At 47.8% G+C, this 25,744-nt stretch overlaps 1 protein-coding gene across 1 annotated transcript in view; it reads left to right on the top strand.

Moving 5' to 3' along the window:
* Positions 1–11,812, top strand: part of LOC138565580 (zinc finger protein 883-like) — a 179,252-nt gene extending 167,440 nt beyond the window's left edge. Inside the window, exon 3 of the mRNA XM_069642990.1 lies at positions 1,981–11,812. Coding sequence (XP_069499091.1) covers positions 1,981–3,215 — 1,235 coding nt within the window. The 3' untranslated portion in view covers positions 3,216–11,812. The remainder of the gene's footprint in view (positions 1–1,980) is intronic.
* The last annotated feature ends 13,932 nt before the right edge of the window (positions 11,813–25,744 follow it).

The following is a 25,744-nucleotide window of genomic DNA, read 5'->3' as shown; positions in this document are numbered from 1 at the left end:
GGTGAGGAGGTAAGATGCTTAATGTTGAGTTCATGTGATGCTTAATGTTGAGCCTTTGCCACCTCCCGTGGTTGTGCATGTGTGTACTGCTATGTATTCTTTATTCATGAGCATGTGAATCCATGCCAGACCCCATGCTGGAGAAGGAACAAGTTACTTACCTGTAACTGTTGTTCTCCAGCATGGGTCTGGCATGGATTCACATGCGAACCCTCCCGCCTACCCCTCTGCGGCTCTTCACTTGGTCATACTGCCACTTCACGTGCTTCCAAATCTGAAGATGGCTGCCAGAGGTGGTGCTTAGGTAGAGGGCAGTCATTGGCTGTGGTCAGTATGACGCAGAGACCAGTGATTGGTTATTACTACGAAAGACAGATCAGAAACGAAACTGATACTGGTTTTTTCTTTACCGAGGATTCCCAGCCTGACGACGGGGAATATTCATGAGCATGTGAATCCATGCCAGACCCATGCTGGAGAACAACAGTTACAGGTAAGTAACTTGTTCCTACTCGGCCACACTGCAATATGCCTCCAGAAATCCCTGATGCAGACACAGGAGTTCTTTAGGCACCTTGGGCTGCATGAACAATTCTGGTTATTAGCTGCAGAAAGATCTTGTCGGGTAGGTCGAATTGTGGCTGGTACATTGATGGTAAAATGCTGGAGGTGGTCACTGACTTTAGATATCTTGGTGTCGTAATCAAACCAAATCGATCAGTATCTCTCGCTAATCAGGCCTTGAAGTTGGATGCTATCTCAGCGGTTGTGCAACTTCAAGTGCTGTACAGAGAATATTGTCGCTTTTCATTACTGACAGCACTCAAAATGTACAAACAGGTGCTAGTTCCAAAACTAACTTACCAAGCAGATGTCCGGGAGGTTGGCTTGGAATGGGCCATGGTGGAGTTCTTCATCTGGAAACGATTTCAGAGCCTACCTGGTGGTCTCCATTCCTCTGGTTAAGTATGTTTTGGGCATCATATCTCTAGACACTAAGATCCACTGGAGAAGAATTCTGCTCTTGCGATCTATTATGTTTCCGCCGGCGTCGACCCTATTTGTTCAGTTGAATGCACTTTATAATCTAGGCAATTGTGGCGGCGCTTAAGGATTGGGTGAATTCTGTTCTGATCATCCCTAATGAGAGAGCAGTATCGCTGGAAGAATTAGGCCATAATCCAGTCAAGGTTAAGAAACTATTATTTGAAAATGACTGGATCGAAAACAGGGAAAAACTGCTCTCTTATGAGTTGTTTGAGCACTTTTCTTTGGATATCAAACCTTTTAATTCTCCCCAGAAATATATGACAAAACATGCCTCATGATTCCTGAGAAACTTCTAGTTTCACATAAAACTAAATTTACTCCCAACCAACGATGTCCTACAAGGCCGGTCATCGGCTCCACCTAGTGATCGCCTATGCCGTTGTTGTTGGCTTAATGGCGAAACCTTGATACATCTAATTGTGGAGTGTCCGGCCCTAATTACATTGCGAGAGGACATTTTTGTATCTTATTTTATCACTCGCACTTTGCTAACTTGGGAAACTTTCTGATGGAAGCTACTAGTTAATCCCAGTGATCGTTTGTTAATTAACGTGATGAATTTACTAAAGTTGCTTTTGTCTGTAAACAAAATTTCTTTGATTTAAAATGGTTTTTTCAAGTAATCTACGATGTTGAATGACTTTGTATACTCAAATCTCATTTTATTGTGCTGTATGATTTTTATCTGATTATGCGTGTAAAGTTTCAGTTTGTAAACTAAATCACACAATCAATAAAATAAAACATTTGAAGTGTTACTTATTGAATCATAAATGACACTCAAAATTGTCTCGGTTTGTCACCTCTATTGTGATAGTTGCATCAATAGAGGTTGTGATGTTTTATTCTTTGTAGTGACTGAACACAAATGAACCTTTGTGCTGTGTAGTGGGGTAAAATAGATTTTGTAATCTTTTCTTTTTTCAACAGAAAGTTGGGCTATTACCAAAACGAAGAGATTGCGAGCTGTCCCAAGATGGAGTGATGTCCAGAGGAAGAATAAAAAGGTTGCAGAAGATGGACACGGCCAGTCCACTGTAAGGGTTAAGAAATCAACAAGCTTGCAGGATAGTCAAACACCCGCCGCATGTACCGAACATGGGGAAAGCTTTACAGATCTATCCAACATCATAGGACACCTGGGATGCCCTATTAAGTGGAAACCCCAAAAATGTACGTACTGTGGAAAGCGCTTTACCCAGCAGTCGCTACTTATGGTTCATTTGAGGAACTGCTTCGAGGAGCAAGCATTTCCAGTCAGGGTCATTGGAAAGTACTTCGCTAACCGGTCCAACATTATCCTGGAGAAGCGATCCCACAGGGGAGATGGACCTTATAAGTGTAATGAGTGTGAAAAATGCTTCAGTCAGCGCTGCAATCTGTACACACATCAGAGGATACATACAGGAGACAGGCCATACCAGTGCACTGTATGTGAGAAAAGCTTCACTCGGAAAGCCACCCTTATCAAACATCAAAGGATGCATACTGGGGAGAGTCCTTTCCTGTGCACTGCATGTGAGAAAAGCTTCTTTGATAAATCCAGTCTAGACACACATCAGAGAATCCATACTGGGGGGAGTCCATACCAGTGCACTGCATGCGAGAAAAGCTTCACTCAGAAATCCAACCTAGACGCACATCAGAGAATCCATACTGGGGAGAGGCCATACCAGTGCACTGCATGCGAGAAAAGCTTCACTCAGAAATCCGGTCTAGACCAACATCAGAGAATCCATACTGGGGAGAGGCCATACCAGTGCACTGCATGTGAGAAAAGCTTCACTCATAAATCTGGTCTAGACCAACATCAGATAATACATACTGGGGAGAGGCCATACCAATGCATTGCATGTGAGAAAAGCTTCACTCATAAATCCAGTCTAGACAGACATCAGAGAATCCATACTGGGGTGAGGCCATACCAGTGCACTGCATGTGAAAAAAGCTTCACTCATAAATCCACTCTAGACGAACATCAGAGAATCCATACTGGGGAGAGGCCATACCAGTGCACTGCATGTGAGAAAAGCTTCACTCATAAATACAGTCTAGACAGACATCAGAGAATCCATACTGGGCTGAGGCCATACCAGTTCACTGCATGCAAGAAAATCTACCTTAAGAAATCAAGTCTTATTAAACATAAGAGGAGTCATACTTAGGAAAGCCCGTAGGAGTATACAGAGTGTATTAAAAGCTTTATATATAATGTGTGCGGTGATCAAAAAATCTGCTCTGATGAGGAGACGTTGCACACGTTCAAAGAGTATCTTCATATTTGTACTTGTTTGTTGTGTTTTATAAGATGGCAGAAACCCCATGGTGGAGTTGCTGGGAATTAGGAGGGGGTCAGAGGTGGTTATAATGGGGTTTAAAGTTTATAAATAAACCATGCCGGATTAACCTCTGTGGAAGCCCCTACAGAGTCGAAATTCGGGGGAACCCTTGCAAATTATCTCCTAATACATTTTAAATTTCACCAACCAACAATTTGAATAAACCAATTGCCACATTTGGTTAAGTAGAATGTCATGTTCCTGGAATCTGGATTGACAACACAACAATAGGCAAAGTTGGTTACAACATATTTTTATTAAACCAGGAGCGTAAGTGAGTGGGTTAATAACAATGGCCACTTGCTATTTGCTCCTTCTTGCATCTTATCTGAACTCCAATGAAATCGTTTCAGACTATTGTTTTGCAAAGCGCCACACAGTAGATGAGGGTGACCTGTCCGAGTACCGGCAGTGCAGTAACCCACCCAGGCAGGCCACACAAGGGAGTCTCTCTCTTTCACTGCGCCCCTCTACCACTGGCCCAGTGCCCGTTTTCAAGTACGTCATTCATGCATGTTTGACTTTCACAGGAACCCACAGATTAGAGGAAGGTTTGAGACAAAAATGCATTGTTGTCAATGACTCTTAAAAGCTGGCAATCTGGGGGGCGTGGCTTGGAGCGCCACTGATGCAGTCGCTCCATTAAAGCCTCCTGTGGATGACCCGCCGCGAATATTATGCGGTTCCACTCTAGCTCCTAGACCGGTCATCTGAGGTGACCGGAACCACTAGGGCACAACATGGCCCAGGCTGACTGAATAACGCACGCGCGTTATGCCTGAATTCGACTCTCAAACCCTGCACCTGATGCCGGCCGCGAAATTCAAGATGGCGGACGCCCGCGAAGCTCAACGTAGAGAACAGCCCAAGCTGGGAGGAGCTGCCGGAGAGCCGAGAGGTTGGATACACTGACTCCCGAGAACGCGAGCAGCTGCGGACCCGCTGCCAGCAACCTGCCTGGGACCAGGAGAAGGCTGAGCCGCCCGCGAATGAGAGCCGTGGCGGCATTCACCGCTGCGCAGCCTTCGGGAGCCCCCCACACCCGGAGTTCCGACGAGGGCGACCGGCATTTGAGGTGCTCCCCCGCCGATGAGAGGCGCCGGTGCTTAATAGAGCAGGCCCCGGAGCCGCTCACCAAGGACTACAACGCACCCGAGTGGGGGCTCCTCCCCTCCTTCTAAGGCACGGAGCACATCGACGCCAGCCCGGCTTGCTCCAACGCACAGCACGCTAGTGCGCCCTCGGCTAAGCCCTAACCTGATACAAACTCCTACCCCCCGAAACCTTCCTGGGGCGCCCCGGCCCACGCTTTTGACCAGCTCACTGACCCAACCTGTAACGAAGCTACAGACCTCGGGCTCCTCACGGCAGCCACTACTGGACACACGCAGTCACTCAGTCAGTCAACCCACAAACATTCGCAGGATTCGATCTCTGGAGGGTTCCCCGACAAGGCTTCCTTCACGCTTTTGGGCCCCCCCAGGCTGCCACCAGGATCGTCTCGACGCAATCCCTCCTATACAGCTACCATGGCCAGGCAAACGAAGGGCAGTAAAGCCACAGACATTCCCACTATGTTCGCAGGGGCTGACAAAGGTAAGAAACTGGACCCTCTCAAACTGACCCCACAGAAACAGACAGAGGAAAAAGACGCCCTGGCTACCAGAGGAGACCTGGTGGCCTTCATGGCGGACATTAAGTCTGAATTTCGCTCCTGCCTAGCGGAACTCACATCCAAAGTAGAGCAGACTGAACAGAGGGTAAAGGAGGTTGAGCAGAGGCTGGGGGAGATAGAGGAGGCCCACACTGCCTCCCTCAGAGAAATCCAGCAATCAATCAATGTCCTACAGGGAAAATATGAGATCCTAGAGTTCAAACAAGAGGACCTCGAAAACAGGGCGCGTCGCAATAATCTTCGGATCCGAGGGGTCCCATCCTCGGTCCCTGACAACAAGCTAGTGGAATACGTGGGGGATTTCTTTCAAGCCCTGCTCCCGAATTTAGAGAAATCCTAACTGATGTTAGATCGAACCCACCGACTGCTCCCACATCGGGGAGTAGACTCCGACCCTCCCCCAGATGTGATCACGAGGGTTCACTTCTTCACAACTAAGGAGGCTATTTCAGCGATTAGCCGTACGGGAGATGACCTCTCATTCCAAGGCAACTCCCTGCAGATCTACCAAGACCTTTCATTGCTCACTCTACAGAAACGGAGGGCGCTCCGCCCCTTAGCACTCTTTCTCCAAGACCAAAAGATACGGTACAGATGGTTATTCCCAACGGCGCTACAGTTCTCTTACCAAGGCTCTGTTCGACGCATCAGCCATTTGGAAGACGCAAATAGAATCATGCACCCAACCTCACCTAGGGATACCCCCTCACCGAGTCGTGAAAAACCCGGGGACTCTGAACCTCCCCCTCCCCAAAGCCCAGGCGATCTTCTTGGTCAAAGATCCAGCGAAACAACAGGAGGTGATAACTGGGTATGGAGCTCTCTTCAGAGATCTAAGCTACAACCACGGCTCATACCCACTCCGAGGATAGGTCCAACACTGAATCCTTGGAAACCAACCTTGTTTCCTTTATTGGCCCAGTTGGCCGAGGGTGCGCCCACACACACAATGTCGGCCCACCCGCTAGTTATGATGACGCCCCCCGTTGGGGGCGCATGTTAAAACCCCAAGTTCAGGATGACACACTTCTAACTCGCATCAGGAATGGCAGTTGACCCATCCCCGCTTGGCTTCCCCCCTGTCCCCCTGCTCGATTCACAGCGCCAGACCCGCTGGCAGACCACCAAACCCTGAGACTTCTCTCCTTAAATGTCAATGGGCTGAACTCTCCTGCTAAAAGGAAGTCAATCCTACGAAAACTTCAGGATGAAGAGGCAGCGGTAGCCATGCTCCAGGAGACGCACCTGCTGCCTTCAGACGTTGCTCGGCTCCGCTCCCGTGGCTTCTCCCTCCAGTTCTTCGCCTCCGGAGGAACTAAAAAAGGGGGCACTGCAATCCTTTTTCGGAAGGACCTAAACCCACAGATCATGGAGACAAAACTTGTTCAGAGGGCCGCTATATAGCAGTCAAATGTCTTTTGCTGGGAGACCTATATACTTTTATTCCGGTCTACGCCCCCAACGCTGGGCAATCACATTTCTATGACTCACTGGGGTCCTCCCTCTCACCCTTCATAGAAGGCCAAACGATAATTGGAGGAGACTTTAACGGCATTCCGGACCCCACAAAGGATAGATCGCACCCCCTGACCCCGAGCGACTTTTCTCAGGCACTGAGCCTCCTCAGGATGTTTCGGTCATTAGAGGTGGTTGACGCCTGGCGGGTACTTCACCCCACCGAAAAGGACCTCTCCTTTTATTCAGGCGTCCACCGATCCTTCTCAAGGATTGACCTCCTCCTAACTTCCCCTCAGACTCTAGCGTTTGTCAAGGAGGTAACCATTGGGGCAAAGGCCCTATCAGACCATGCCCCAGTAATCTTGGAAATCCGGGTCCAGAACCCAAAAGCTGACTGCCCACGCAGATGGACTTTATACGACCCGATCCTTAATGAGATGCAACGAGAGACAAGATCGCGAAATCCTTCAAGACTTTCTTTGAAGAGAACCCTGCCTCTGACACCTCGGTAGCGAACACTTGGGATGCCATGAAAGCGGTGATCAGAGCCACCCTGATCGTCCAAGGTGCGGCCTACCACCGGAATAGGGGACAAACCCGGATAGCCCTGAAAGAAGATCTAGGGGCCCCAGAACAAGCCCTCAAAAGGAAGGGCTGGTCCCCTAGGGCACAGAAAGTCTTGCGGATTGGCAGAAAGAAATTGGAAGCCCATTACGCGGAACAGACCGCCCTTCTCATGGCTGGGGCCAAACAATCATATTACGCGTCGAATAACAAGGCAAATAAATTCCTGGTGGCCAAATTAGCCAAACTAAGGCGAACGAACACTATCGCAGGCCTATGTGACCACAACGTAGTCATCCATTTCTCGGAGGCCAAAAAGCAACAATTGGTGGTGGACTACCTCACCAAGATCATGACAGCCACCCTACGAAACCAACCACAACAAATGGAATAAACTATTTAGGCCCCAACTGGTTCCCCCCCCTGGTCACGCTCTTCAACTCCTTCAGAGATACTGGATCTGTGATGCCCTTGATGCAGAAATCGCCCACCATCCTCCTTCCTAAACCGGGGAAAGATCCAAGGGACTTGGCCTCATACAGGCTGATTGCACTACTGAACATTGATGCAAACCTATACTCTAAAATCCTGGCGAACCGCCTGGGTCCCATCCTACCTGAGATCATCCAGCCAGACCAGGCTGGTTTCATCTTACACCGGGCAGCTGGGGATAATATTCGGAGAACTCTTAACCTGGTGGACCTTGCCACCCGAAACTCCCTGAAATTGGTCCTAATGGCTCTGGGTGCGACCAAGGCCTTCGACAGGGTGGACTGGACATTTATAAAAAAACACCTTGGGGGCCTTCGGCTTTGGCTCAATATTTCAGTCAATGGTACTAGCTAACTATGCAGGCCCGAAGACATTTCTAAGAATCAATGGACACACCTCAGCCCCGATCCCCCTGACCTGCGGGACTAGGCAGGGCCGCCCATTGTCCCCACTGCTTTTTGCCCTGACCATGGAGTCCTTTGCCCAAAGAATCAGGCTGAATAGTCTGATCAAAGGCCCGATGGTCGGCTCTCTGCAACATAAAATAGCTCTGTACGCTGATGATGTCTTGCTCATGCTTTCGGAAGCCAGCTCATCCCTGCGTCACGTACTGGAAGAAATAACTAACTATGGAGAGGTCTCCGGCTTCTCAGTGAACTTCACTAAATCTACGGCTCTAAGCATTGGCCTCACCCCAGGAGAACGGGAACCATTGGCTGCAATGTGCCCAATCACATGGGAAAGAAGGGCGATCCCTTATCTGGGGGTCTATATCCCATCAGACCCGAAAGACACTTACAAGGTAAACTTCCCCCAGCTATTCAGGGAATTGGAAGGGGACCTGAAACGCAGGACATCACAAGAGATCTCGCTGCTAGGGCGGATCACAGCGTGCAAGATGAACCTCCTTCAGAGGTTCTTTTATGCCTGCGCCTCCCTCCCCGTGGCAATCCCCGCCCCAGCCCTCCGGAACCTACAGAGGAAGATGTTGAAATTTATCTGGAGAGGTAAGAAGGCGAGAATTCCTCTGAAAACGCTTTTAGGGGGCTCAAAATTGGGAGGCCTGGGAGTCCCGGACCTGCAGGCCTACAGGGTGGCAGCCCAATTAGCACAGATCCACACATTGCAGATAATTACAAACCGTCCCAGATGGGTGGAGCTGGAGCAGTCACGAACACCACTAACACTGCGCTTCTTGCCACACATCCCACCCCCTCTCTGCGCACATTGGGGAAGTCCTCCTCCTGGCAACTAATCACACTCTGAGGTCCTGGACTGGGCGCTGAAGCGGAAAGGGATTCCAAGGGGCCTGAACCCTCAATCCCCGATCCCCGATCTTCATTAACCCGGCCTTCTCGCCTGGCGTGAGCCCCCGTAACTTCCAAAATTGGATAAATGGCGGCCTTGAAACTATAGACCAGCTATATGGAGAGGGGACACCCCTAACATTCGAACAATGTAAAGAAAAATTTCAACTCCAGGAACGGGACAGGTACACATATATTCAATTACGTCATTGGTGTACACACCCCCAAACTCAGCGGGCAGCTACACGACCCCCTACCACCCTGGAACTAACGCTCAGGGACCGCCCGGCACGCGGGCAAATATCCACCCTGTACAGGCGGTTCTTAGGGGACTTCCTGAGCACAGGAACACGCTGCATGGCCCAGTGGGAAGCGGACCTAGGTCACCCGATAGAAGACCAGGCCTGGGTGGACATCTGGACTCGGACGCACACCTCTTCTATCTGCATCACGAACAGAGAAAGCGCCTACAAAGTCATGCTACGGTGGTACTATCCACCCCTCCGACTGCATCACATGAACCCCCAAGTGGATTACCATTGCTGGAGGAGGTGCGGCCATCCTGGGTCCTTTTACCACATGTGGTGGACTTGTCCACGGATTCAGCAATTTTGGAAGACATGCCTAGAGACCATCGCACGAATCACTGGGTCAGCGATCCCGCTGGAACCGGAGCCCGTCCTGTTGGGAGCCCCGATCCCCACGATCTACACACGGGCCGGCAACAGAGCAAAACTGCTGACCCAATGCCTACTAGCCGCGAAAACGACCCTGGCCCGCGCCTGGAAGGCCCCGGAGGGCCCCTCCTTGGCCCAGTGGTGGATGAAGCTCTGGGACATTCTGGTAGTGGAAAAGGACACAGCGGCAAAGGCGGGAACCCTCCACAGATTTCAGAACGTCTGGGCCCCGGTCCTAGAATACGACCAGCGATTCACGGCCCTAACCTATAAACCCATTAACGCCCGTTGGACCCTGAGTGATCGGGGAGACCCCGAAAGAGACACATAAAGACTGGGGTGCGGGACAGACGGCTGAGCTGGACGGAGCCCTGGCCGGAGGTTGGGGGGGGGGTGGAGGGGCGCATGGGAGCACGTGGGGGTTAACATGCTTAAAATGCTGCAATGATGTTATAAACTGTTGTATAATTGTCATCCTGCCTTGATTTAAAATAAACAAACTTTAAAAAAAAAAGCTGGCAATCTACACCCATATTGTCATGTTATGTTGACAGATCAATGGTTGATTTTCATTTTACTCACATTGTGTACAAGCAGATTGCTACTGAATGGAAATAATTCAGCACCGCGGGAGAGAATCTGCACATGGCTGACCCCGGGCAGCCGCATGACAACACCATGAAAGGACCATGCATGCACACACAGGAGAATGGCATTTTTTACAAATGTGTATGCTCACTGACCAGGCTGCACAGGACAAAAATTCCATGCACTATTCCAAATGGCCAATTAAAACGCGCTTAATGACAAAGATGTATGTTCATGCTTCACACAAACAGCTGCTTATGGGACTCTCTATACAACGCCACAGCGAGGTGACACCAACATGTCGTGTTGCATGTCTTGCCTACTGCCTTATTGTAATTGGTTATTTATAACGTGCTTAATACTCAGAGGTTTCAAAGTGCGGATCCGGGGATCGAACTTATGTTGCTCTGTCGTCTTGCTTCCTAGACAAGTGCATTGCCCCTGAGCTTTCTTCCCAGTACTTATGACAACCACCATCCTGTATCCTTACAACACCACACAGTACAACATCGGTTCTTTGCTCAAGTTTGCCGGGAAGCGGGCAGCTCAACTGCACAGATAGAACACCCTGTGGCATCTACAGAGGGAACACAGTTCATATACAAGAAGACATGCTTATCGCAACAAAGCTTAAGCAAGCACAGTATGTCTGGGACTGGTACGAGATGACTGTTTCCAAACTTTTGACTTGCCTGCATTCCTCAGCTTCTTGTTCTGGGCCTGGGGCCCTCTGCTGACTTGACTAGTGCTCCTGCTGGTGGCGGTGCGTGTGCGCGACTGCCGGGATGTGTCTTAGACTCACTCAGTCTGCGCTTGGGCCATGGCTGGCAAGCACTGGCACACAAGTAAAAAAAAAATAATGAAACTGGTAAAAAACAGCAAAGGCAAGTTTGACTCGGCAGAAGGGCCCACGTGGACGCAGGTGGGAGACAGACTGATGCGATTTAAAAATAAAACACGGCGCAGGCTGCCAGACCAGTATCCAGCCAGGGGGCACCTTGTACAAGCACAAATCCAAATTGGGCTCTGGTGGTGGACCCCCTAAAATGAGCGGGGCCATAGGTTGTTGCCTACTTGGCCTATTGGGTAATCCGCCACTGTATTCCTTCTCTGATGTTAGTCTTACACGAGTAGCTCTGTATTTTTACTTGTTTGTTGTGTTTTATGACATGACAGAAAACAAACGTTTGGGGTTGCTGGGAATTGGGAGGGGTATAGTTATAATGGGGTTTAATGTTTATAGATAAAAAAATACTTTCTCAGATGTTAGTCCATTGTCCACTGTATCCAATGGTTCCCAATTGAAGACCCTGAGCAAATTGACTTTATCCTGTTGTGTAGCTAACCTTGCTATCCAAAATGGCCTTTCCCCCTGAAATTGCACCACCTATTGGGAGAATACAGATGGTATTATTCTCTTTTGCTTTTCTCTTTCAGGTAATGTGTGCAATCCATTGACCACTTTGGGTATTCCCTGACTGGAGATTTAAGTGATGGAAGTGGCGCGAGTGTATTCTGAGCCGCTATGGTTGAACCCCCCCCCATTGGACACTGCCTGGTATGGGGATCCTTCCCTGTTTCTAACCTTATACACGGCTCATATTGCTAACGGATTTTTGTTGCCTCTAATGCAAATAAAAATGTTAATAAAGAACTTGGTATGCATAATCAAAGTAGGAAGGTTTGAAGACTGTGCTGGGCATATAACGGTTGGGGGGAGTGATGTGCTGCTGTGCACAGTGCCGAGTGCTCTCCTAGAGGGACATGGCTAATTGGCAAAACGAAAACGGTTTTAAGAAATCAGACACGTAAGAAAAGAAGGAGACTATGCAGTTCATTAGACTGATTAATATGCAGGTCATGGGGAGTGATGTGAGGCTGTTATCCTCGATGGACATGGCTGTGCAGACAGAACACTGGGGCAGGAGCAAGCAACCTGGGCAATAGATTCATTACACTCTACATTAGACTGATTAATATGCAGGTCTTGGGAAGTGATGTGATGCTGTTATCCTCGATGGACATGGCTGGACAGACAGAGCACCGGGGCAGGAGCAAGTGACCGGGCAATAGATTCATTAGACTCTTCATTAGACTGATTAATATGCAGGTCTTGGGAAGTGATGTGATGCTTTTATCCTTGATGAACATGGCTGGACAGACAGAACACTGGGGCAGGAGCAAGTGACCGGGCAATAGATTCATTAGACTCTTCATTAGACTGATTAATATGCAGGTCTTGGGAAGTGATGTGATGCAGTTATCTTCGATGGACATGGCTGGACAGACAGAACACTGGGGCAGGAGCAAGTGACCGGGCAATAGATTCATTAGACTCTTCATTAGACTGATTAATATGCAGGTCTTGGGAAGTGATGTGATGCGGGTGTCCTCGATGGACATTGCTGGACAGACAGAACACTGGGGTAGAGCAAGCGACTTGGGCAATAGATTCATTAGACTCTTCATTAGACTGATTAATATGCAGGTCTTGGGAAGTGATGTGATGCGGGTGTCCTCGATGGACATGGCTGGATAGACAGAACACTGGGGTAGAGCAAGCGACTTGGGCAATAGATTCATTAGACTGTTCATTAGACTGATTGATATGCAGGTCTTGGGAAGTGATGTGATGCAGTTATCCTCGATGGACATGGCTGGACAGACAGAACACTGGGGCAGGAGCTAGCGACTTGGGCAATAGATTCATTAGACTCTTCATTAGACTGATTAATATGCAGGTCTTGGGAAGTGATGTGATGCTGTTATCTTCGATGGACATGGCTGGACAGACAGAACACTGGGGCAGGAGCAAGCAACCTGGGCAACTGATTCATTAGACTCTTCATTAGACTGATTAATATGCAGGTCTTGGGAAGTGATGTGATGCTTTTATCCTTGATGAACATGGCTGGACAGACAGAACACTGGGGCAGGAGCAAGTGACCGGGCAATAGATTCATTAGACTCTTCATTAGACTGATTAATATGCAGGTCTTGGGAAGTGATGTGATGCAGTTATCTTCGATGGACATGGCTGGACAGACAGAACACTGGGGCAGGAGCAAGTGACCGGGCAATAGATTCATTAGACTCTTCATTAGACTGATTAATATGCAGGTCTTGGGAAGTGATGTGATGCGGGTGTCCTCGATGGACATTGCTGGACAGACAGAACACTGGGGTAGAGCAAGCGACTTGGGCAATAGATTCATTAGACTCTTCATTAGACTGATTAATATGCAGGTCTTGGGAAGTGATGTGATGCGGGTGTCCTCGATGGACATGGCTGGATAGACAGAACACTGGGGTAGAGCAAGCGACTTGGGCAATAGATTCATTAGACTGTTCATTAGACTGATTGATATGCAGGTCTTGGGAAGTGATGTGATGCAGTTATCCTCGATGGACATGGCTGGACAGACAGAACACTGGGGCAGGAGCTAGCGACTTGGGCAATAGATTCATTAGACTCTTCATTAGACTGATTAATATGCAGGTCTTGGGAAGTGATGTGATGCTGTTATCTTCGATGGACATGGCTGGACAGACAGAACACTGGGGCAGGAGCAAGCAACCTGGGCAACTGATTCATTAGACTCTTCATTAGACTGATTAATATGCAGGTCTTGGGAAGTGATGTGATGCTGTTATCCTCGATGGACATGACTGGACGGACAGAACACTGAGGCAGGAGCAAGTGACCTGGGCAATAGATTCATTAGACTCTTCATTAGACTGATTAATATGCAGGTCTTGGGAAGTGATGCGATGCAGTTATCCTCGATGGACATGACTGGACGGACAGAACACTGAGGCAGGACCAAGCGACCTGGGCAATAGATTCATTAGACTCTCCATTACACTGATTAATATGCAGGTCTTGGGAAGTGATGTGATGCTGTTATCCTCGATGGACATGGCTGGACAGACAGAGCACCGGGGCAGGAGAAAGCGACCTGGACAATAGATTCATTAGACTCTTCATTAGACTGATTAATATGCAGGTCTTGGGAAGTGATGTGATGCAGTTATCCTCGATGGACATGACTGGACAGACAGAGCACTGGGGCAGGAGCAAGTGACCTGGGCAACAGATTCATTAGACTCCTCATTAGATTGATTCATATGCAGGTCTTGAGGCTTTTCTTGAAACGTGGTAAAGCTGTGGCTTGGTGGTGTGGGTGGGAAGATTATTCCAACTGATTATGGCCATCACTAAGACTCCTTTGTCTCTGCTACTGGAGTATCTAGACCTGGCGTTAACGATCAGCTGATCAACAGGGCATAGGTCTTTGGTAGGTGGGCATTACTGAATCCTCTCTTCATGGTAACCAGTGACTGTGTAGATATTTTAAATGCAGCATACAAGTTTAAATGAGATCCATTATTGTAACTGGGAGCGATTGGCAGTTTCTCAAGAAAGGGGAGATGAGAAGCAGTTTCGGAATGCCAGCAGATAGACTGCTTACTCAATTTTGAGTCAACATCCGAGTTCTTCAGCGTCATCAGTTACTGCATGGTTATTTTAATCAATACGAGACTTAAGTTGCAAGAAGCGCCATTTCACTACACTCCAGTCTGGGAGTTCGGTCTCAGGTCAGCATTCTTGGGGTTCCTCAGCACTTGGGATGTATGGATATGGTGATGGAAAACCCAAACAAAGTGGCATCAAGATTAGTAAATTATTGTTTTTATTGGCATTTGTGATAATACAAACAGTAAAATACCCATCCCTTCTAGTCCCCCATTTCCCCTGGCAGCAGCATCCAATCCCAGTCCATTCAACCTCCTTGTTTCCATGAGAGAATGTATTCGGTTACATGATGTCCAATATTCACAAATTGTGCGGGCACCACTGTTTCATGTAATCCCCTTGAAGCTACTCTAAGGCCATTCCCCAGTCCTGCTGAAATGTCCCAGCATCCCCCTGTATACTGTAGGGAACCCTCTCCATTGCTAACAACCCCCACAATGTTTGTAGCCATTCTACACAGGTTGGCGGTATTCTTTGTTTCCAGTGCTTTGCTATCACCAACCAAGCCGCTATCAACATCATCGCTGAGATTTAAATGGCAAATTAATCTTTGGATTGAACAGACCACACATCCACTCGCCGGGTGTCACTGTCACATCAAATGTAATCATTGACTTTATCTGAGCAGTGACATCTTCCCAAAATATGCCCAGTTCCGGGCACTCTCACCATATGTCCCCAGTCCTCCCTCACTAACCACTGCCTCACTTGATAGTGTCCCACTCTGTCCCTCTCCGAGAGCCCTATATGATATTTGCACTCTTCAAATGTACAGATGTCCGCCCCTTTCATCATGTCCCCTAGCTTCCTACATCCCACCTTGTGCCACTGTTTGAATGATCCCTGCACCGTCCCCAGGAATTGCGTATTCCCAAATAGTGGGTTGAAGGGGGACGGGCGCGTGGTGAGAGATCCCTGATCCACTAACTGGTCCCATATGTCGCCCACCACTGCTAATCCCTGACTTGAGCTGGTGTTCTAGGGCCCTTTCCTGCCTATGCAGCCATAAATTAAACCCACTTCCCCAAATTGGCCTTCACCTGCCGAAGCATCTCGGTGTAATTCTTCTCGTACATCTGTGATATTGTGCTTGCTATATTAACCCCTAAGTACCTTATCCTGCCGTTTGCCTCTACTATCTCTTGTTCTTCTGCTGCCTTCCCTCCTTGCATTCCCTGTTCTTTAGCCACCTTGGCACCCTGTTGTCGATACTTAGAGATTTCTGCTTTGCGCCTTTTCCTTCTGCAACATTGCTGTCAGGTCCACCTCTATATTCAGCCATTATACAGGGCGGAACTATCAGGGTGACCTGGTTCCATGATTGCCCAGGTCTCTTCTCGTGATGCCAAGCAGCACGAAGGGCGGTAAGTGGCAGCAAGAGCCATTGCTTGGTGTTGATAAAGCTGACAACCACAAGGCCACCCAATGGAATCCAGATGCATCATCTCTCTACCCACCGCACTGAGTGAACAAACTCACTATTTCTGGTGCGTCTTTTGCATTTCAGATTTTGGAAGACCAAGGCCGAGGAATCCAGAGAGATTAAATGAGTCCATCTCTCAATCAGCAAATGTGAGATGTTCCCCCAAATTATGGCCTGAGCTCCTTCTGAACGTTTGTCAAACCACAAACCCTCTTAAAGTTTGTCCCTCACTTGCCAGCCTTTACTGAACCAACCCCCTCACACAAACAATAAACAAAAGTCTTGCTTATTTTCCTGTTCCATCATTTCCCCTTCCTACTCTTCCCTAAGCCTCTTGCAATGTTCCTATAACCATCACAATATCCACCTCCATGTGAATTCCAACAATCTAATATGTAAGAGCATCCTCTCACGTTTCCCCTAAAAGGCAACTCTCATTTCCCCCATTTGTGAAACTGTACGAACCTCTTGCACACCTCTACCACAAAGCCCCAGCCCAGTTTCTCTTACCCACCCCCCACCCCCAACGCTGCTTTTGGTAAGACAGTTTTCTTTGCAAACCCTAAAGTCTCCATCAATTAAGAGTTGATTAAACTGGGTAGCTTCTCTGGTTAGCTAGTCGCATCTTTGTCCACATCTTGTCCTGCTTGGTGGTGTCTTGTGCTGGTAGGCTAGCTCGATCTTCCTGGTGTGTGTACCTGTATATTCTTGCACTGGGCTATTCTTGTAAAATATCAATTTCCAGCTAAACCATGTCATACACTTGCACGGTCCTTAATTGTGTGCATGTCTCTTAGTACTCTTCCTTTGTTTACTCTTGCATTGTCCTTAGTTGTGTGCATGTCTGTTAGTACACTTGGTCTGTTCACTCTTGCACTATCCTTAGTTCTGTGCATGTCTCTTATTACTCTTGGTCTGTTCACTCTTGCACTACCCTTAGTTGGGTGCATGTCTGTTAGTACTCTTAGGCTGTTCACTCTTGCACTGCCCTTAGTTGGGAGCATGTCTGTTAGTACTCTTGGTCTGTTCACTCTTGCACTGTCCTTAGTTGTGTGCATGTCTCTTCGTACTCTTGGTCTGTTCACTCTTGCACTGCCCTTAGTTGTCTGCATGTCTGTTAGTACTCTTCTTCTGTTCACTCTTGCACTATCGTTAGTTGTGCGCATGTCTGTTAGGACTCTTGGTCTGTTCACTCTTGCACTATCCTTAGTTGTGCGCAATTCTGTTAGTACTCTTCCTCTTTTCACTCTTGCACTGTCCTTAGTTGTGTGCATGTCTCTTAGTACTCTTAGTTTGTTCACTCTTGCACTGGATGATTGGTTGATCAGGGGGTGCTCTCCCGAGCAAGCCCTGGATCATCTGTCAGTCACCTGCCACTCCCTTCACAAGCTGGGCTTCTCCCTCAATTTAAAGAAGTCCCATTTGACACCTACCCAGCAGCTCCAGTACATCGGAGCAGTGCTCGACACATCCCTGGGGCAGTGTTCGCCTACCCAGGTGAGGGCTCTTCACATTCTGCAGATGGTGAACAAGTTTCAACGTGCCCAGAGTCTGCCAGCGTTTGATTTCTTGAGGTTGCTTGGCCTCATGGCATCCTGCATTCTACTGGTACCAGAGGCCAGGCTGCGGATGAGATCTCTGCAGTGGGCTCTCAAGAGGCAGTGGTCGCAGTTCTCCGGCAGGATGTCGGATCCCGTTAAGATCCCGACCTCGGTCGCCCAGGATCTTCTATGGTGGGCGGTCGAGGGCAGTCGGATGAAGGGAGCATCATTTTGGCAACCATGGCCAGAGGTGATGATTTTGATGGACGCATCCCTCTCAGGTTGGGGCGCTCACACCAACGAGTTGACTGTCAGCAGACGTTGGTCTCCGTCGGAGTCCAGACTTCACATCAATCTGTTAGAGCTGAGGGCCGTCAGGCTAGCCCTGAAGGCTTTTCTGCCATCTGTGCGGGGGAAGAATGTCCTGATTATGACGGACAATACAGTGGCCATGCACTACCTCAACAAAAAAGGGGGGGCAGGGTCCCTCCCGTTGTGCAGGGAGGCGGTACAGCTCTTGTCCTGGGCCATCCAGCAGGAAATTTCGATCTCGGCAGTTCATCTGGCCGGAGACGCAAATGCGGCAGCGGACGCTCTGAGCAGGCAGAGCACGGTCTCTCATGAGTGGGAGCTAGCTCAGGAAGTTTTTTGGGAGATCTTCGCCCTTTGGGGAACCCCACAAGTGGATCGCTTCGCCACCACCAGTGTCAACCGGGAGAGATTCTGCTCGCAGGAATTTCCCCCAAGAGGAGCCTTGGGGGATGCGTTCATGGTGGAGTGGTCCTTCCCACTGCTGTTCGCGTTTCCGCCAGTCCCCGTCATTCCGCAAGTGTTGCGGAGGTTACGGAGGTTTGGTTCCCGAATGATCCTCATTGCTCTGGCATGGGCCCGGAGAGCGTGGTACCAGGACCTTCTAGACATGTCAATCTGCCCTCCACGACGTCTTCCCTACCAAGACGATCTGCTCTCACGGAAGGGGGGTCGGGTTCTCCATCCAGAGGTCAAGTCTCTCAGCCTTCATGCTTGGTATCTGAAAGGTTGAAGTGTAAGGATTGGGACCTCCCCGAAGACGTGATGGAGGTGTTGCTTTCAGCCAGAAGGCCCGCAACGAAATCCCTGTACCGTTGCCGTTGGAGAAAGTTCTGTGACTGGTGCGGGGTTCAGAATGTGGATCCTTTCCAATGTTCCACTCCTTTGGTTTTGTCTTTTCTGCTTTCTTTAGCCCACAAGGGCCTGCAAGTGGGTACCATTAAAGGTTACCTGGCGGTGCTGTCCATATTTAACCGCTCGTCTGAGGAATGTTTTAAGATTCCTTTGATTTCTCAGTTTCTAAAAGGGCTAACTCATGTGTTTTCACCGTCGTCTTTCCAGGTGCCGGGATGGGATTTGAATTTAGTTTTAAAGTTCCTAATGGGAGCTCCGTTTGAGCCCTTACATTGTTGTCCGTTGAGACTGTTGCGCTTTAAAACTGTGTTTTTAGTTGCGGTTACTTCCGCACGCAGAGTGAGTGACTTGCAGGCACTTTCCACCAAGCCAGCCTTCACTGTTTTCTATAAGGACAGGGTTGTCCTGCGGGTGCGGCCTTCTTTTCTTCTGAAGGTTGTGTCGGAATTTCATTTGAGCTAGAAGGTGGTTCTTCCGGTGTTTTATCCTCCTCTGCATCCTGGTAAGTAAGAGGAGAGGCTTCATAGGTTGGATCCTAGAAGAGCTTTGAGTTTCTATCTCTTACGGAAGTTCCGGGTCAGAGGTGACGATCAGCTTTTTGTTGGTTATGCTGGAAGGCGCTTGGATCTGGCTGTTTCCAAACAGACCTTGTTCAGATGGATCATTTTGACCATCTCGGAGTGTTGCCGTTTGGCGGGAAAGGACCCTCCAGTAGACTTACGGGCTCACTCTACTAGAGGTGTAGCTGTCTCCACTGCCCTACAGAGGGGAGTTCTTATTTGCAATATTTGCAAAGCAGCCACATGGGTCTCTGCCCATACATTTGTGAGACACTAATGTGATGGCTGCTTTGCAAATATTGCAAAGCAGCCATATTGGAGATGGCGTCCAAGGGCCATCCTGCCCTTGGACGCCATCCATGGGCAGGATTTGGCCTTTGGTAAAACGGCCCTCTATTCAGAAATTTGATTGGGCATTCTAAAATCCTAAATCATAAATTCTTTTCCCACCTCCATATGTTGGTACTGCTTTGGGAGTCTGTCATAGATGTGGAATATGTCAGAGGACACAATCCCCTCGAAGAACAAGTTACCATATCTGGTAACGTTCTTTTGATGGGATGTTCCTCTGACGTATTCCACATCACCCTCCCAGCCTGCCCCTTTACTGAATTTCTTAGGCGATTGCATCTTACGTTTCTGCAAGGCTTTCTGCAGTCATACTGGCAGGAGATTGGTGCCACACGTTCTGGGAAAAAACTATAACTGAGGCTACGGGCACCGTGTGTCCTATATATAACATCTGGGGATGTCTACTCTCGACGGAGGCCCTCGAGGGACAACGGATTGACGACATCGACGCAGGCGCCCTCTGCATTACCTGTCATAGATGTCATAGATTTGGAATACGTCAGAGGAACATCCCATCAAAAGAACATTACCAGATATGGTAAGTAACTTGTTCTTCTGTGTCAAAGTTTGCCAGGGCGGGTGTACTAGCTATTGCCTGTTTTCTGCCCCAAAACTCTCTTTGACACTTTTCACACCAGACAAACATGGAGCCTTTCTTGAAGAGCTCCCTTATAGTACTGCACCTATCTGCAAAATTCACCACAAACTTGGCATAATATTCCACGAGACCTAAGAACGACACAAAATGTTGCCTACTGGTCTGAGCCTCCACATTTTCAATGGCTTTCACTGATTCATTCCTTGGTTTTACTTCTTTCTCACTGAGACTGTGTCCCAAATACTCAAGTCAGCTTTCTAAATGTACACATTTCTTCTGAAGTGTTATACAAGCCTGCGATAAGATTGACAACGCCCTCTGAGCCTTTAGTCGTGTTCGCACACATCCTTCCCTGCCGCCAAAATGTCATCCTGGAAGTAGACTTTCCCTTCTTACCCTGTCAACATCTGGTGCATCCAGTGCTCCAGATAAGATTTTGAAGTGAGAGTATTTTACTCAATACTTTTTTTTTATATAACCGTTTTTATTGATTTTTTAATAAACAAACATAATCGGCAAACATATACCATTACTTTGTTTCTTAACAAGATACAGTTCACAACATTCTTGGCACAGTGGTTAGAGCGGTAGTTTAGCATAGATCAGTCAGTCCAAGTAGGAGCAGGCCCTACCAAGTTACTTTTTGCGCCCCTGTTCTCACGAGATAGCCGCCGGCTTAGTATTCGTCCAGCTCCCATAGCGGTTACTAATGAAAGTGGTCATTCCCCAAAAATGACAAACCAAACTCAAAATAAATGGACACACCCCGGTAGGGAATGAGACAAGGAGAAGGATTACGAGTCAAACAAAGATTTGCTTTATATAATAAATGTGGCATGCAGACGACTCTGCATCTCTGAGAGTGCTCTGCCAATAATACAGAAACATGACATTACATTCACAATCCTCGGAATTGATGACGATATATCTATAAGTGTTACATGGTGCCACTTCACTGACTCATTTTACTGATACATTATATACTATAAGTAAACGTGCTGCCCAATTGGCTGATGCTAAATGTGTTGCTTCTTGTGGCGTGTGGGTCATCTGGGAGGGGTGAAGGTCAGGTTGAGTCCACACTGTCAGCTGTCTAACTAATCTAAACCACACAGTAATTACTGGCATGTGATGATTAATATAAGACATAAACCATTATACAAAATATGCAGGGTTGTCAATAAATTGTAGAAAAAGGCGTACATTCTTAACCCTGGCCTCATAGGGGACAGGGGTGCACAGGTCCAGGTGCCTTATCCGAGAGTTCCCTCCTGAGATTTATTCACATGGCGCCTTAAGGTTCAAACAAATAGGTTGATGGGTGTTAGTACAGGGAGAATATATGACCACTATGGATTAGTTATATGGGGGGCAATCTAGGGTGGCCCATGGTGAAGGATCCCACCAACTGCTACGTGAAAGGAATGCCTTTGGGCGAAGTTTGCACAGGCAATAATTCCTAAAGGTGAGGGTTGAGGGAGAAGAAGCAGGTTTTGTGGAGGTGGATGAGTTTTGCAAGCCGGGCGCTAGTCTGGTCACACACAGGGCAGCGCTCTCAGAGAAAGAACAAGAATACAGTATCAGTTTACAACAATTCATGCCCATGCTTCCGTGAGAAAAGAACAGCTGCGGCGCAGACCACGGAGGAGGTGGGGAGGCTGGGCTGACTGCATGGCACTGGAAGAGGGGAGACAGAGCTTATTAGCAGCTTTCGTGCGGCCTAGTAGAAAAATTGAGTCAAGATCAACACAAAAACTGGGGTCTGGGGAAGTACAAAATGGAGTCGATATGTATAATGCAATGGCTTCCAAGCCATGTCACCAATAGCCTGGACAAGGGACGTCTCCAACAATTGAATGAGCATAACCTCCATTTTATACAGAACCTTACATTCCCCCTTTTCGTTACATCTAAAGTAACAAAGATGGTAAGGCTCTCAAAGGTTTCTGTTCTTCTGCCTGTAAAACAGCTTCATCTCAGGCTGGGGTCCCCTTGATTGGCATCCATGCCCTGCATACAGATCACAAGCTTTGCTCCCTCCTTGCATATTCATCAGGGGTGCAAGTCATATAAATGCACCCACCATCCCCACCCAGGTCAACCCATACTTCATTATACCATTCTAATTCATGGGGCTCTTTAATGGTAGTATGGTATAGGTTATCTACTCTATCAATATCACCAGTGTTATATACCGAAGTCAGGCGATATTTAGGTTCGGGTTTATCTTCTGTTTGTACTTGGGCATCCATTGCATCCTGAGTCCCTTTTGCTATTCGGCCCATTGTCGCCATCAACATTGCACTTTTGAGAAAGGACTTTGCACAACATCGAACCCCTACCTGGCACACACAAAATCAGCAGAAAAAATACTACTATTGCTACTAGTAGCTTCATGGCAATTCCAAGTCACAACAATACCCACTCAAAAATCGTGTTGAACCAACTGCTTGCTTGCATGCCGCCCTCCTCTGTCATCCTTTCTCCGAGATTATGGACAGCAGCTATCATGTGTGATAATGTTCCATTCTCAGCATCGACAGAAGGCACAAACGTGCAACATGCGCTCCCGATTTTTTGGCAAACACTGCTGTTCATTGCTGTGAGTAGGTCCAGCAGATAACGATTCTGCATGGTCATCAGCCGCAGGGCTCGGAGTTCTACTTTGATGACTTTGAACCCTTCTTCAGTGTTTGCCAGTTGGATCAGCTCCCAGCGGGTGATTTGGGGACATTTGGCATTTGCTCAAGCCTGGATACTTGGTATGAGAGATGCAAACAAAATTCTCTTTGAATCTATCAGGTATTTGTGCCAGAAATGCAGAAGAGTCGAGGAAATGTAATTTGACGCCTTTCTTTTCCCTGACACTCTGCTATGCAGCTGATCTTCAGACACCAAGTCGTATGTAGGGGGTTCTTCGGTTGTTGACTGGGGTGTTGGAGACATCTTGGCTTTCACCCTCTCCCCTTGGATTTGGCTCTCAGGAATTAGCATCAGGGCAGAATGCAGCGTGGCCAGGGCACACAGGGCACAAGTACCTCTCCATGACGGCGGGAGGTGCAAGTACGCCTGTTTGCTGCATACCCAGTAAAAGTCCATCAGCGCCGCTGTTCCTTTTTCATGTCAGGCAGAATGAGTGTCTTATAGCAATGTGTGTTTGCGCCCAGGGTCACCTTTCCTTCTCCATGGAAAAACAGTTCATATTGCAGTTCACGTTGAATCTTGATTGTTTTTTTGAGAGCTGTTACCCAGGTCAGTTTGGCAATGTGCTGAGACCAGGTTGGAGCGCATGTTTTTTCGATCCATTGGAATTTTTCATCAGACAGCCCCTGCAATGCTTCTGCTTTACACATCACTTGCTCGTCTTGCCATCTATTGTCCATGAACATTGTCCCTCTTATATCAGAAAATGGCTCCTTTATGCAGAGTACTCATTGTGGCTTCCTATGGCAGGTTTTTTCATTTTGAAGCAATTGTAATGAGACAGTGTGTGCTTGGAAGATACTTCGGATTCAACACAGTGCAAGATGAATAAGACACTGGGCCCAACAATAAGTATTTCTTGGGGTATTAATACTTTAGGCATTCCCGAAGCGTGGGGGATCAGGGAGCACACATAGGGCCTCATTACGACCCAGGCGTTAAGGGGTTAACGGCACTGTAAAAGGTATCGGCGCCGTTAAACCCTTAACGCCTAATTACGAGGTCCCTTTGCGGGTTGTACTTTAATGCCTGCTTTTAGCGGGCGTTAAAAAACGAACCCGCAAAAGGACCTTGGAGGTAATTACGGCACCGTAATTTACGGTGCCGTAATTACCGCCTTCCCCATTCCCATTGAGCCCTATGGGCCAAAAATGGGAATGGGGAAGGGGCAATGGTGAATGGGGAATTACCGCCCCGCCAACCTTGGAACGGGGCGGTAATTCCACCATTCACCATGGCGGAATCCGGCTAATAGCACCATGGTCCACTGCCTGGGTCGTAATGAGGCCCATAGTAACTCTCATTAGTCGCTTGCTTAGCCATAGTGCTCATGTCAGCATACCATTTGTTAGACTGATCTGGGTGGCGTGGGTCTTCTACTGCATCTAAGCCCAGGCCGTGATATGCATCATATCTTTTCTTGCCCCCCCCCCTTTTCCACATGCCACTCTCCCATGGACCATTATATAGTTTTATTAACCTTTGATAGCGGATGGGGATTATTACAGCAGTCACCTTTGCATTTTGTTCACAACTTGGCTGCCAATACTGTGTATTGAGGAAGGTGAGTGGGGTGGGGGTTTGAGTTTCAAAGTGCTTGTAGTTGCCACTTGAGGTAGGTTCTGAGGATGTATCTGCATTAACATGTGGCAATATTAACACATCAGGGTTTGGGATCTGCACATTATATTCGTTCAAGTCATACTCGTCTGCGTGAATTATAGAGTATTCAACCAATAGGAGCCTAACAGTTATGTTTTTATGCAGCGTGGTAAGATTTGTTGAAACATTGTGGGCCCAAATCAGTTTTAGTCCATCCCACACTAGGTCGGTGCCTTCTTGTACCAGTTTTACTCCCTCCCCCCTTCTTTTATAGTCTCACAAATAAAAGACGTTGCCTAGTACAGTTCTAAGCATAACAACATTGTTGAGAATACTACTGCAGTAAAGCACAAGCCACACTCATAAGAGTAGGCTCTAGGTGCACTAATATTTATCCGATTGCTAACTACAGTCGCAGCGTTGTTATTGAGGGCCCTCGTTTCTGCCATGTCTGTTCCTACAGAGTGAGATATAAGGGGTTAAGTACACATTCATTTACATCAATTACTTTACAAATGTTCCTAACAGAAAAGCACAGTTGAAACAGTGAAGGAGCGATGGGAAGAGAGAGAGAGAGAGACACAGAGAGAGAGACAGAGAGAGAGAGAGAGAGATACATTTTGTCATATGTACATTTTGCTCTTTTTCTTTTTCTACTGTTTCATATCTTCATCAACTATTTACATTGGTTTACCAGTAATTTTTCTGTTCATGCATCATGTGCATTTTTTATCTCATTTTCCATTACCCTTACGGTGCAGCAGTGTCCTGTTCACCTCGATGCTCTTCCTCTGGTTTTATACTGCTATGTGCCCTTCTTACATCGAAGAGGTGTATCCAATATTTCAGGCCCTTAACTTTTACCACTGATGAGGCGAAGTATACTACTTTGTACAGACCATGAAATCTTGGAGAATTCCATCTCCTCACAAAACTCCAGATGTACACCCATTACCCAGGCATTAATTGAGTGTTAATGCTATTTGCAGCAGCAGGGTTCATTTTGCTTTCATTGTCATGTGTAAAGGGTGGTGCAATCTGTTTTGCTATCATCCTCACTGCTCTCGTCAGTTCTGTTAAATACTCATGAAATTCCTCACCCAATATTGTGACTG

Source organism: Ambystoma mexicanum, chromosome 1p, assembly GCF_040938575.1.
Source record: "Ambystoma mexicanum isolate Mex_15411 chromosome 1p, UKY_AmexF1_1, whole genome shotgun sequence".
Classification (NCBI taxonomy): domain Eukaryota; kingdom Metazoa; phylum Chordata; class Amphibia; order Caudata; family Ambystomatidae; genus Ambystoma; species Ambystoma mexicanum.
The sequence above is the reverse complement of the archived record's forward strand: the minus strand, read 5'-3'. Positions and strand labels throughout refer to the sequence as shown.